At 35.4% G+C, this 14,651-nt stretch overlaps 1 protein-coding gene across 4 annotated transcripts in view; it reads left to right on the forward strand.

Moving 5' to 3' along the window:
* The window catches only part of eeig1b (estrogen-induced osteoclastogenesis regulator 1b), a 37,419-nt gene extending 22,768 nt beyond the window's left edge, over window positions 1–14,651 (forward strand). For 2 of the 4 annotated variants that reach the window (XM_067407056.1, XM_067407058.1), the window contains 10 exons: window positions 3,063–3,183; window positions 4,757–4,786; window positions 7,552–7,668; window positions 8,345–8,391; window positions 9,609–9,763; window positions 9,935–10,075; window positions 11,821–12,022; window positions 12,167–12,288; window positions 12,448–12,517; window positions 12,691–14,651. In XM_067407056.1, coding sequence (XP_067263157.1) covers window positions 3,063–3,183; window positions 4,757–4,786; window positions 7,552–7,668; window positions 8,345–8,391; window positions 9,609–9,763; window positions 9,935–10,075; window positions 11,821–12,022; window positions 12,167–12,288; window positions 12,448–12,517; window positions 12,691–12,736 — 1,051 coding nt within the window. In that variant the 3' untranslated portion in view covers window positions 12,737–14,651. The remainder of the gene's footprint in view (window positions 1–3,062; window positions 3,184–4,756; window positions 4,787–7,551; window positions 7,669–8,344; window positions 8,392–9,608; window positions 9,764–9,934; window positions 10,076–11,820; window positions 12,023–12,166; window positions 12,289–12,447; window positions 12,518–12,690) is intronic. The other 2 variants (XM_067407057.1, XM_067407060.1) reach the window with 1 other exon arrangement.

Below are 14,651 nucleotides of genomic sequence, written 5' to 3' on the forward strand. Positions count from 1 at the left end.
ACAACTTAATGTCATGACTGAATAACGCTATAGTTTTGTCTAGTCATGCTTTGCCACAGTGTTTTCCTGAACTGGTGGTTGCGTGTACGACAATAGACCGAACATGAAGGAACAGGATGTAAAATGTCAAGAAGATTGTAAAATTCAGCTAATCTCTTTATGATTTCATACCTCATTATATTACAAAGTTCATTTTTGATCATCCATACTTTGTTCTTTCAATACTTAAGAATGAAAATGTAATATTCTGGTGATCTTCAGACCGCCAGTAAAGTCTTGATGTGATCTATGCTTCATCCTCCAGCTGTGAGCTGACAGGTGTTTGGGTGTTTCAGAGGAACTTGTGAATGTCTGATGTTGCTCAGAGAACAGGAAGGAAAAACTTTCTCACTAAACTGAACAAAGCCATAGGATGTTACTCAGACACTGAAAGAACTCTGAGCCAGGGGCTGTAGACATGTGTGTCTGTCATGTGGAGTGTGTTTGGAAGTCTTCCTCAGCTTCACTGTGTAATATTAGCTAAAAAGCCTTATTAGTTTAGATTCACAATTTGCTTTGAAATGGGACACATTTTCCGTCTGTTTAGTCTGGGATGCAAATCAATCATTCGTATCAGATATATCTGAGTCAAATGTGACTTGTAGCCCATCAGCAGTTGGTGTGTGTGGTACTGGTGGAGGGCCGGCCTGTTCAGCGTCACACTCGAGTAATGGATGTGCCTTTATCCGCTCTCGTTTTCCCTGGCACGCTGGCGGATATCAGGGACAGATGCCTTGGCAACAAGCCCAGGGTAAATAAAGGACTGGAAGAGGCCATCAAATCTGCCTCCAGGCACTGTACAATATGAAGGATAACAGCGTGGAAACCTTAGTCAACGAACTTAAGACATAATCTAAGACAGACACAACAGTGCTTGGTTTTGTGATTGCAGTCTCCATATTAGAGGCTAAAAAATGTTCCTACAGAATTTAGTTGGAATAGCAGAAAATTTAAAAATTATGAAAAAAGGCTTCTCAGGTAAATCTACAGAATATATTTTCTCATTTTTGCAGAGTATATAAAATATAGATGAGATAAAATATATTTGATATAGTTTATTTTAACACTTTAAAATAAATATTAATATGAACTAACAATGAGCAACTTGTTTTTTTTTTTTTTGTTTGTTTTTTTTACAGAATATAACCTTTGTTAATGTTAATACAAATATTCATGTTGATGAATATTTTTTACAAAAGTATTTTTGAGACAAATCTAACTCATGAAAAAGGCCTGCATAACAGCATGTATAAATACTCAGTTGATGTTAAATGGTTAAAAATCTGAAAAGATCATATCTTAAAATATTTCCAAAGTGTGGCTCCCATACTGAAAGAATTATTTTTTATGTTTAATTTTTATAGATCCAAATGCAATAGGTATGCAATGCAGATATTCAGTCATATATGCATTTTGACATTATATGTTTTGATATAATAATGTAATTTTTGATTTGTACATTTATTTCATGGGATTATTAAATAATAACTCTATGCATTATAATATTCGTTCATAAATAAACACCAACAACAACATACCACTTGCATCTAACTTGAAATTTTTTACTTCAGAATTAACACAATATTTTGTAAAGTACAAATTTAAAAGAATATTTTCTGTTAAAGGTGCCCTAGATTCAAAAATGTAACTTACCTTGTCATAGTTGAATAACAAGAGTTCAGTACATGGAAAAGACATACATTGAGTTTCAAACTCCATTGCTTCCTCCTTCTTATGTAAATCTCATTTGTTTAAAAGACCTACGAAGAACAGGCGAATCTCAACATAACACCGACTGTTACTGTATGTAAGCCCCCAGTATTTGCATATGCCAGCCCATGTTCAAGGCATTACACAAGGGCAGCCAGTATTAACGTCTGGATCTGTGCACAGCTGAATCATCAGACTAGGTAAGCAAGCAAGAACTATAGCAAAAAATGGCAGATGGAGCGATAATAACTGACATGATCCATGATAGCATGATATTTTTTGTGGTGTTTGTAAATTGTCTTTCTAAATGTTTTGTTAGCATGTTGCTAATGTACTGTTAAATGTGGTTAAAGTTACCATCGTTTCTTACTGTATTCACAGAGACAAGAGCCGTCACTATTTTAATTTTTTAAACACTTGCAGTCTGTATAATTCATAAACACAACTTCATTCTTCATAAATCTCTCCAACAGTGTGTAATGTTAGCTTTAGCCACGGAGCACAATTTAAAGGGGCCGCAGCCTGAATCGGTGCATAGTTAATGATGCCCCAAAATAGGCAGTTGAAAAAATGAATTAAAAAAATCTATGGGGTATTTTGAGCTGAAACTTCACAGACACATTCAGGGGACACCTTAGACTTATATTACATCTTGTAAAAAGTGGTTCTAGGGCACCTTTTAACAAATATGGAGAAAAAAAAAACAATTTGATATGCAGCCTTTGGGGGGAGTTTATGAAAGTGGTGGGGATGTAAGAAAGTGGTGCAGCACAAAAGAGCTGCAGGAATGGAGGATGATGAGAAGGAACATAACAGAAAGTGAAGGGAGAACATACTGACCCACTTTCATCAAAGAGGTCTACAGAGATGAAAGGACAAGAATGAAAAAGTTTCCTTTGGATTTCATACTGTACAGTCTCTTTTACAGCCTCTACTGCCACAGTCTAGTTTCATTTGTGACTGACAGCTCAGCTGGGTTCTAATCTGATTCCTTAACATTTTAGTTTCCTGTACAAAGTCCTGTTAGTTCACACAGATGGACCATTGTGGTTAAGAGCGACTAGTTCCAGTGAATAGATGTACAAAACTTTTTGCCATCAATGATCAGACTTTCAAAATCTCTGACCTTGTGAACTTTCTAAAAAAAACTCATCCAGACGGTCTGTTGTCCATTTGTTAATCATCATAGCGTTCATTGTGTTATTTGTTTTATCTGTGGTCTCCTCAGTAATATTCCACTGGCTGGCTTATAAAGATGGACTAAGATTTATAATGATGTTGATAACTCATTCTCTGTCTGTGTCTCTCTACAGGCAGGAGGTTCAGGAGAACTGTGTTCGCTGGCGAAAGAAGTACTCCTTTGTGTGCAAGATGAGTGCCAGTCCTGCCACGGGGGTCCTGGACCCCTGCATTTGCCGAGTGTCTGTGCGTAAGGTTAGTCTCACTCGCACACACAGATCTCATCTTAGACCTGTAACACTCTCAACAATAACTTTTCTTTTCAGCTCCGCAAAAAATAATAATAATGGCTCATTTTAATCTGAAGTGATGATTATTTTCAAAGCATTTTTAAAAGTGTAGCTATAGACACTTTTGGCCCAGTGGACTATGGTGGAATTTTTTTTTTTTTTTTTTGTAAATAAAATAGCCGGCAATTTATGTATCCTAAATTCACACAGTTAAATAACATTGTCATCCTTTTTGCACAATAAAAATATTCTGCTACATTTATCTATCAAATTATCACATATATGCCCTTGACTGACACTTTTGTCTTCTTGGTAACCAATTACACTTAGTTTGGATGATACTTTATTTGGTGAAAAATTGTTGGTTGTTGCACATTTGAGGACACAAGTAATATGCGTAAAAATTGATATTAATACTTATCCTCACAATAGATATTGAATTGGTTTGTTTATTTCAGTCTTAAGTTAGATTATCATCATTATCATAGTTTTTAAATACAATTAATATTTTTTATAATACACTTTCATATTTTAAGTTAGAAAATCTGTGTCAAGGACAAGGTTAAAACATTACAATTTATACATAAATTGCATTTGAAGCCAAAATTAAAGATGAATGATTGGATTTCAATTTCATATGAACTTTAAGTTGTTTTATTGTTTTATAATGTTTTCTGGGGCATGAGTTTAGAACTGTCACTGATAAACCTGCACTGTTTGATTGACAGCTCCAGCGATTGTAAAGGGAGTGTTTGTTTATCACTTTCTATATAATTTAATCGCTGTTTAATTAAGATTATTTTCATCCTACTAAGGGAAACAATGTGAAGTTGACCATTTAATCACTGGTTTGATTTACTGACACACAGACAAAGAACATCTGACTGTAAATGAATCATTACATATCAGATCAGGCATTAGAATTAACACAGTTAAAAGTCTGTTTGCAAAGCATGCGCAGAAATGTGATTGATTTACTAAAGAATCCACAGTGAAATGTACCAAATACAAATAAATAAAGCACAACTGAGGCATTCACATTGTTGATAATAAATAACCATATTCCTAGCATTAGGATCCTCTGAAAGGTAATTGTTATTTTTAGTCCTGTACTAAATGTACATGTATGCCGTTTCACCCATCTACATAAATTTTTGACATTCCGGGACAAGTCGCTCGCTGGGCCTGGTGTCAATAAAAGCTTTTATTGGACTAACAAGGAAGTTTTCAATTCTGAAACTTACAGGATATTCTTATAGTACTATGACCTCTCACATATCAAAAGCTCAAGGAAAAGTTGATATCTCAATTCATGACCCCTTTAATAAAAATATCCCCTGGGACATTAAAGTGCCCGTGATTGAAGAAACACCCTTACCCTGGTCCCTGATTAATGATCAGATTGTGGAGATATTCAATGAGGTCTGATGTTTGCTCTCATTACCCTTCACTCCCTTTGCCTCATAGCTCACCACACCAATGGCAAACATATTACACAACAAATGATCTCTTTCTCTCTTTACCTTTTTTCCTTGCAGGAACTTAAAGGTGGAAAGGCTTTTTCAAAGGTAAGAGCTTTCTTCTCATTCCTTTCTCTCTCTCTTTTTTTTTTCTCTCCATAGGATTGTTTCATGATACTGTCTCTAAAGGAACATCACAGATTTCTTTCTCACGCTCTATCAGACAAAAGGTCTTTTTTTTCTTGGGATTATATGTTTATAAACAAAGCTCTTGTCAGTCACATGCATATACACACGAGTATGCATACTGTACTCAGAGACACTCCAGTTGTACAGGAATTAGTGCATAAGCAAATATAAATGGTGTAATGCAGTGGGAGGTTAGTTTTAGGGATTCTGTGAATCTGGGAATCTGGTCTGGACCTGTCATAGACATGTGTTTCCACACCTTGAGAATCTCTAAAGCACACAGTTATCAGGCATTGCTTGTACCACCCTACATTAATTGTACAATAACTTCAAGCAATCAGTGAAAATAGACAAAGCTGAACACATATTTAGTAATTACAAGAAAGTCTGACACAGGCCATTTCTCGTGTCAGCAAACAAAGGATTTGAGGCGTTCCCTAAACAAAGGCCCTTAGTGTGATTGCATATAAAAAGGTACTGTGTATTCAAACATTTGAGAATATGTACTTTACTGGTCGGTACGATTTTTTTCTTAATTAATACAATAATTCCACAAGGATGCCTTACATTGATCTAAAGTGACAGTAAAGGCATTTATGATGTTACATAACATTGATAATAAAGAAATGCTTCTTGAGCACCAAATCAGCATATTAGAATGATTTCTGAAGGATCATGTGACACTAAATATTCTGAAGTAATGACTGCTGAAAATTCTGATTTGCCATCGTAGGAATAAATTATATTTATATTGTTTAAGTGTGACACTCATAGCAGTGCTGCTGGTTGTCCTTGCATGTGACATATTGTGATTGCTGGTTAAGGTCATCATGGCCAAATTACTGCAGAGAAAGATGTGAATGGCACATTTGTGTTTGTAAAGAGATGCAGGAGGATGTTTTGTTTGGGAGTGTGCATCCATGTCCTTTTCTCTTCATTTACTGATCCCTTACATCCTGAACAGGAGCAGTTTGTCAAAACAGCTTGCTGATGCAGCAAAAGCTGGGAATGAGGGAGGTCAAATCTATGGACTGTAACCAGGAATGAGGGAGAAACACAGGAAGGAGGGGGTGGATATGACCTTTAGGATGAAATAAATATTTGAACCTTTGCTATGGCAGATATTTAAATGCCACAGTACATTGATGGTAATCTTTACTAATACAGCACATCGATGAACTGAAATGAGTTAACATGAATTTGATTGATGAAAATGTTTGTGAATCCTGGAATCACTTGGTAATTGTCAGTCTTAGAAATAGCACAGAAAACCAGCGTTGTCTGGAATAAACCACATAAACCTTTTAGGGACAGCAATCATTTCTAGAAAGGAGAAGTGTGCCTGTCACAGAGGAAATGGTTTGTGCTAAAGGCAGCAGTGGAACAGCAAATATAGATAAGGAATGGTGCACACACGCATACTCAGGTCTGTGAGAAGATGAGAAAATAACCTAATGTCTCAGTCTCTCCTGCTTTTTTAGCAGGTGTACAGTTTGCAGTTATTTAAAACTCTTACATAATAGCAAGAACAATAGTCTTACCCTCTCTTTTTTTTATTCAAAGGGATAGTTTACATAAAAATGAAAATTCTTTAATCATTTACTCACCCTCAAGTTGTTCCAAACCTGTATGAGTTTCTTTCATATGTTCAACACAAAAGAAGATATTTTAAGAATGCTGGTAAACAGTTATTTTTTTCCATACAATGGAAGTCATTGGCTACCATCAACAGTTTGGTTAAAATATCTTCTATTGTGTTCAATGATGACAGTAAATGATGACAGAATTTTCATTTTTGGGTGAAATATCCCTTGAAGTAATTCAAATATACAAGCATTTTATCCTATAGAACTTCATGTGACGAAATGTATGTTATTATTTTTATTAAGCTGTTAAAACTAGTTATTTTTCTATCAGAGTCAGCATTTCACATAAAGGTTAATATAAAATATTCTTATAGGAACAGAATATATGTATTAAAATCGATGCAAAATACAGTTTCATGGCCAATAAAAATATATTTTAAAAATAATTTTGGTGGATAAATGTTCTTCTTTCACTCACTTTTGGAGGTGTGATGATAATAAAACGTATCATTCCGTGTGTGTCCTTGCATTAGTCCCTTTATCCCTTGCTGTAATATCACACATCAATGATTTTTAAAGGCCAGCTGTTCATGTGCTGACTGTGTGGGGTATTCATCCAATGAAGGAAATGGAAAGAATTATATCAGTTACCGTTATATCGTTAACCAAGGTTAATAGAATTTTTTGAGCAAGAACATTTGAGCGAGATTCCAGAGAAATGTATGAGGCAAATAACAAGAATGCTTGCCAGTAGTGTTTGAGAAACCTTTATCGAGTTTGAATCAGAGAGGGATTTCATGCATGACTGACTCTGCCAACTTCACAAGCCTGTAGTTATATAAGAGCGCTCTTAAGAGTTAACCCTTTCCTTACTTTCTTCCTTAAACTAGCCTTCATGCTTCTACAGCTTGACAAACATTTATTTTCTTTTTTTTACTCTGAATAAATGATGAAAATAAAGATTGTCCTGACTTACTCTTAGTGTCATGTTCATAAAGGTAATGGTTTAACTGTGGGGGGGAACTGGAGAACTGTAGAGTTTTATTTTTTTTGTTTGGTCGAAGTACGGATGATAAAATCTTTATTTTGTCTCTCTAGCTGGGCTTTGCTGACCTCAACTTGGCGGAGTTTGCTGGTTCAGGCTCCACTGTTCGCTGCTGTATACTGGAGGGCTATGACACCAAGAACACTCGGCAGGACAACTCCATACTCAAGGTGAGTGTGTCTCTGTTTGTGTAAATGCTTGTGCACATAGGCGTAGGTGCTGGTCGTCCCTTATCTCATTTCAGGCGTGACACTAGACATGTCCATTTTGATGGGCCTGTAACACTCAGTCAGACCAAAAGCACTACCTTATACATCTTGAAAGGCCAGGAACCTCTTTCTCTGCATTATTCTTGGCACCTTCAAAGTCTATTTTAAAAGGACACAGGATAGCAGAAGCACTGTGCTCACCACAAACGCAGTCATCTAGAGCAGCTACACTGTGTGGGCGACTGGTCAAACCCTCCCATGAGTCCCTGTAATGACAGACTGACTGACTGACTCACTGTCTCTTAGACATGTCAGGAGGAAAAATGTGAAGGAAAAAACCCCAGATAACATTTAATCATAGATATTTTTGTAATTTTGATTCATTTTAATCTAGATTTCATGTGTAGGTTCCTTCAAGCAGTCTGTTTTACTTTCAAAATCTGTTATGTTATGTTATGTTATGTTATGTTATGTTATGTTATGTTATGTTATGTTATGTTATGTTATGTTATGTTATGTTATGTTATGTTATGTTATGTTATGTTATGTTATGTTATGTTATGTTATGTTATGTTATGAAACAGATATGATTTATGTTTAACTCTTTTATATTTTAATATGTTCATCTTTCTTTCAGGTTATCATTGGCATGACTCTTCTCTCTGGAGATCCCTGCTTCAAAACGTGAGTGTGTTGTATAGTGTAGATTAACTTTTGTGTTACTGAATACTGAATCTGTCTAGTTCAGTAGTTTTAAAATGCACTAAAACAATTAAAAATCAAGATTATTTCTTAGTGTGGTAACACTTTACAATAAGGTCTCATTTGTTAACATTAGTTTCATGAACTAATAACAATACATTTGTTACATTTATCTATTAATCTATAATGCTTGTTAATGAAAATCCAGAAGTTCCTTGTTTGTTCATGTTTTTTCACAGTGCATTAACTAATGTTAACCAATACAACATTTTTGATTTTGATGTATTAGTAAATATTGAAATTAACATTAACTAAGAAATATAAATACTGTAGAAATATTGTTCATTCTTAGTTGATGTTAACTAAAGTAGTTAAATAATGTTAATTAATATAATCTTTAAAGGGATAGTTTACCCAAAAATGAAAATTTGATGTTTATCTGCTTACCCCCAGCGCATCCAAGATGTAGGTGACTGTGTTTCTTCAGTAGAACACAAATGATGATTTTTAACTCCAACCGTTGCCGTCTGTCAGTTGTATAATGGGAATGGGAATTCCGTGTCAGTGGGAATTCCGTGTCAGTGGGAATTCCGTGTCAGTGGGAATTCCGTGTCAATGGGAATTCCATCTGTAAGAGTCAAAAAAACATGCACAGACAAATCCATATTAAACCCTGCGGCTCGTGACGACACATTGATGTCCTAAGACACAAAACGATTGGTTTAGAAACCGAACAGTATTTATATCATTTCTTTTACCTCTAATACACCACTATGTCCAACTGCCTTGAGCATCCGGTTGGTGAGGTCTGAAAACGCACTCTGATGACAGAAGTGATCTCTCGCATATATACTCCAATGAGTGCGAGCGATCACTTCCGGCATCAGAGTGCGTTTTCAGACCTCACCAACCGGATGCTCAAAATATTGTCCTTATAATATCCTTAATCTTTATCCATTAAATCACGAATGACTACAAATGTCATGTAAGATTCCTAAAAAGAACATTTAGCTTTTAAAACTGAGTTCTGGAGTTTTGAAGTTGAGAACCACTGGTCTAGTTGAAAGTGCATTGTGTTTGTTACTGTATCTTGATCCATGCTCAGTATAGCACCCCTCCCATATTTTAGGCAATTTAGAGAACACATGCACTTATTGCTCCCTGATGACATCTAAAGTTGTCTTTCTTCTCTTCCTCAGGCCTGTGAGCACAGCTAAGACCATTGCCATGGCTGGGCAGGACCCCTCTCTGCAGCTGGACCGCAAGGGAGAGGGTACCGCCGACCACTCTCCAGCACCCCTCGGCGGCAGCACTCGCCGATCACTCAAAATCAGACCCTCTGTGAACAACTCAGGTATGACCAACACACCTCTTCTGAAATTATGGAGAACGTTAACAAGTGGATAAATGCTTTACCTTTGTAACTTAAAAATGCACAGTTTTGATATTTTATTATGACTATCTTGAAGATGGTATATTGTTGGTGTTCTATATTTTGGACTGACCTGAAGCTGTTTGTTCTCAGGAGGTCTTCAGGAGGGGTTGGAGGAGAACCTGTCCAGTCCAGATGAAGTGTTCCACACGGGACACTCTCGCAACTCCAGCTTTGCCAGCCAACAGAGCAAAATCTCAGGTGGGACTCAGGGCACGATCAAAAGAGCATCAGGTACAGATTATAGCTGATTATAGTATAAAAAATACCTTCAAACCACACTTCTATAATTAACATTTAATCATTTGAACTTCTAATTGAATACAGTTTTAAGCAATTTATTGTACAGGACACAAAACAGTAATACAGAGATTTTTATGTTCTTAAAAACACATTTCTTTGAGAGAAATTTTCACCTAAGAAAAGTTTTTTTTTTTTTTTTTTTTTTTTTTTAAGATTTTTGAAAAATTTTTTCAAAATTTTTGACAGAAGCCTCTTATGTTCACCAAGGCTGCAAAAATACATTAAAAACAGTAATATTGCAATATTGCAAGTATTGCAATTTAAAAAATGTGAGGTCTATTTTAATATACAATAATAGTAATTTTATTTCTGTGAATGCAAAGCTGAATTTGCAGCATCATTACTACAGTTTTTAGTCTCACATGATTCTTCAGAAATCATTGTAATATGCTGATATGGTGTTTAAGAAACATTTTTTTATTATCAATGTTGAAAACTACGGAAGAGGATTAGCAATAATAAAAAAAAATAAAACCATCTCGAGATTAAAGTTGTTAAATTACGAGAAAAAGGTTGAGATAAAATGTTGAGAATAAACTCATTAAATTACGAGAAAAAAGTCATTAAATTACGAGAACAAATTCGTTAAATTATGAGAAAAATGTTGTTACATTTCGAGAAAAAAGTCGAGATAAAATGTTGAGAATAAACTCATTAAATTACGAGAAAAAAGTCATTAAATTACGAGAAAAGTCGTTAAATTATGAGAACAAACTCGTTAAATTTCAAGAAATTTCGAGATAAAATGTTGAGAATAAACTCATTAAATTACGAGAATAAACTCATTAAATTACGAGAAAAAAGTCGTTAAATTATGAGAACAAACTCGTTAAATTTCGAGAAAAATGTCGAGATAAAATATTGAGAATAAACTCATTAAATTACGAGAATAAACTCATTAAATTACGAGAAAAAAGTCGTTAAATTATGAGAACAAACTCGTTAAATTTCGAGAAAAATGTCGAGATAAAATATTGAGAATAAACTCATTAAATTACGAGAATAAAGTCATTAAATTACGAGAACAAATTCGTTAAATTATGAGAAAAATTTTGTTACATTTCGAGAAAAAAGTCGAGATAAAATGTTGAGAATAAACTCATTAAATTACGAGAATAAACTCATTAAATTACGAGAACAAATTCGTTAATTTAATGACTTTATTCTCAACATTTTATCTCGACTTTTTTCTCTAAATTTAACTACTTTAATCTCGAGATGGTTTTATTTTTTTATTATTGCTTGGCCCCAATCCTCTTCCATAGAAAACAGTTGTGCTGCTTTATATATATATATTTTTTCCTAAAGTTTCTCTGATAAAAATGAAAAAATTAAAAGAACAGTAATTATTTGAAATGGAAATATTTTGTAACCATATAAATGTCTTTACTGTCATTTTTAATGCATCCTTGTTGAATAAAAGTATTAATTTCTTTCAAAAGGTTTTTTGAACTGTAGAGTACTTATTGATCAAAACTTGAGAGGTTGATACATAAAAATGAAAATCTTCAGTTTATTTTCATCAGTACATTCAACCATAAAAAGATTTTGAGCCCCTTTTTTACATTTGAGAGTTTTACTTTTCATTTGCACAATACATTATATTTCACAATAGTGCTATGGTCACTGCTTAGTTACTCATGCACTGATTTGTGGGATGTTTGTCCTCCACTCAGGCTACAGCACAGAGCACTCTCACTCCTCCAGCCTGACAGATCTGTCCCAGCACCGGCGGAACACCTCCACCAGCAGCAGCAACACATCAGGAGGCACGTCTACAACTATCGAGAGCCCCGTAGAGCCGGAGAAAGAGGTGGTAAAACCAGAGAGGCCCCCACGTCCCCCTCGCCCTGCTCTGCCCCCAAACAGACCCTCAAGGTGGGGAGTCACTGGCAACACGCACTTAACTTCACCAACCTACTTTGTCTTATGTTTTACTGCACAAGCAGATATAGCTTAAACACAAAGTATAACGTGACTGAGTTGACTTGATTGAAAAGAAGTATTTATAAATCTACACAGAAGAAAGAAGGACTCTGTGGAGAGCCATCCCACGTGGGTGGACGACACACGAATCGATGCAGATGATATTGTGGAGAAGATTGTGCAGAGTCAGAACTTTGCAGATGTCAGCAACAATGAAGGTGTGTTGAGAAGCAGTATTAAATATTTAGGACCATTAACTCATCTTTAGCCCATTTATTAAACGGATACAATGCCGATACATATCTGTAAGGGTATTACTCACTTGTGAAGCCTTAACATCTCTGAAGCTGATCATTCTGTCACCTTCTCTCCCACAGACAGCAATTTAACACTGTTTATCAGTAGAGATGGTACCACAGCCTTAAGTGGCATCCAGCTTGTCAACAGGTAAATTGGCGCTCTTTTTAAATGCCTTTTAATGTAGTGTTATAAATGTAGAAAAGTTCAGTAAGAATTGTATTATCCGTTTATTACTTATACTACCATTCAAAAGTTTGGGCTTGAGTCTCTTAGGCTCACCATGGCTGCATTTATTAATATTGTTTTTTATTCTTTGGCAGGGTGTCTGCAGGTGTTTTTGAACCGGTGGTGATTGAGAGCCATTAGATCTCCGAGATCGCGACGGTCTCTCTCTCACACAACCACGTTTTTTTTTGTTTTTTTGTTTTTTTTTTAACGATTGAGAGAGCAAGACAGGGACTGTATGTCAGAGTGGGCAACTGACTTCAGAACTTTCTCCTCTTATGGGTCTGACAAATTACTTGCATATTACAGCCGTAACACCCTAATTGTGCATTACATTTGCTGAAAAACAAACAAAAACAAAAAGAAAAACTGGTGGTGGGTACGTTTTTCTAACATTCATGGTTCTTTGATTAAGAATTAATCATCATAAATATTTTACAGCAGATTCTGAGAATACAAACTACTTGAAAGTGAGGCACGATGGGAACTTCAGTCTAACACTGTGAAATATGAGGGCAGTCCAAAAGATTTAGAAATTCAGAAATTCAGTTCAATGTTATATTAAAGAGGGGTGATTTAATATCCTTTATTTCTTTGTGATGCATTTCACACCCATATTATATACAAACCACTAAAATCTGCCCTCGCATACATTGTAATAATGCAGTTTAGTCAGTAACCAACCAATAGGCCTGTGGTAAACATTGATTAATGCACCTGAAATCATGTATGGCTGGCCATACAAATATGTCTTAGGCAGAGAAAATGGTTTCCCCCATAATAACCATTTTCAGTATCTCAACACTTATGCTTATTTGTCCGAGGCGGGCAATGGTTTGCTTGCATATGTTCCAGCTGGACTGGTGAACATGAAATACAGAAATATACTGTACTTGTCCCCCTTTCTTTCCCTTTCAGTTAAATTCCCCATTTTTAACTCAGTCTGTCAGTATTTCTGTTTCAAATCTATTTGAATTTTTCACTTTGCTGCTTGTTTCAGCTTCAAATATTTGTGTGACTCTGAGTTTTGGCTCTGACAGCACTGCGGTGCACTCAACAACAGCTCAGCCACCATTTGTGGCATTCTCTCGCTAGGGTCTTGTCAGTATTTAAATGTTCATGTGACTCGTATCCTAGTGAGATCCTGTATTCAGATGCAAGAGCAAATGATTTGGAAAGTCCTTGTTATAAGACACAGCTGAATAATTGCATTGTTTGTGGAGACAGATCAGATGCAATGACTCATAGTCACATGTCTGTCCTTGGCAACCGCATCTGTGTTTCTGACCCGCACCTGGTGTGCCCTAAGAAACAGTATACAATAGGCATGACGGTGACAGAGAGAGAAAGGGAAGCCCAGTTTTCTGTCATGTACTGCTTGTTTGTCATCTAATTAGCTATTCATGATCTTAATCATGGACGTGAATCTTTCTCAGTTGATCTGAGAGCATTCACCATATTAAAAACTGACATTGTGAGTTTTTCATACTCATTTCGCACACTATTTTTGTCAGTTGAGAGAAAAGTGCAATGTGGGCCTGTTTTGTGTGAGCCCATTTTTGAGTTTGTTCAGGGAATTGGCCCTTAAATATTTCACCTGTCCAGTGGCTTAAAATGACATGCTTAAGCAGAATCACTATTCACTAGTATAAAATAGAGGTGAAGTTACGTTACATTTGAAAGTCTTAAATTTATATTAACTTTATTATTATTGCTCATGCCAACTAACAAATGAGTGTGTGGCATGATCCAGCTGCTTTTCTGCAGGGTTAGTACTCCTGGAAATTTAAAGTAACACTAACTTTGAAAGGGCAAAAAATATGGTAGTTATGTGGCCTGATAAAGCTTAGTGTTCTGGATGTTTCTGATTAGCTAGTATAAAGGGATTCTCTAAAGACACTGAAAAACTTATCTTAATGTTTGTTGTTTACTCTTTGTACTTGTTGTCTACTCTTACACAAAAAAGCTATTAGCAACCAAGAACAATAACTCTATCCTGCCATTTCTGTATTTTCGAACCAGCAGGCTGGTTCATTTGAATCTTTTTTTTTCTTTT

This window comes from Chanodichthys erythropterus, chromosome 13 (assembly GCF_024489055.1).
Source record: "Chanodichthys erythropterus isolate Z2021 chromosome 13, ASM2448905v1, whole genome shotgun sequence".
Lineage (NCBI taxonomy): Eukaryota > Metazoa > Chordata > Actinopteri > Cypriniformes > Xenocyprididae > Chanodichthys > Chanodichthys erythropterus.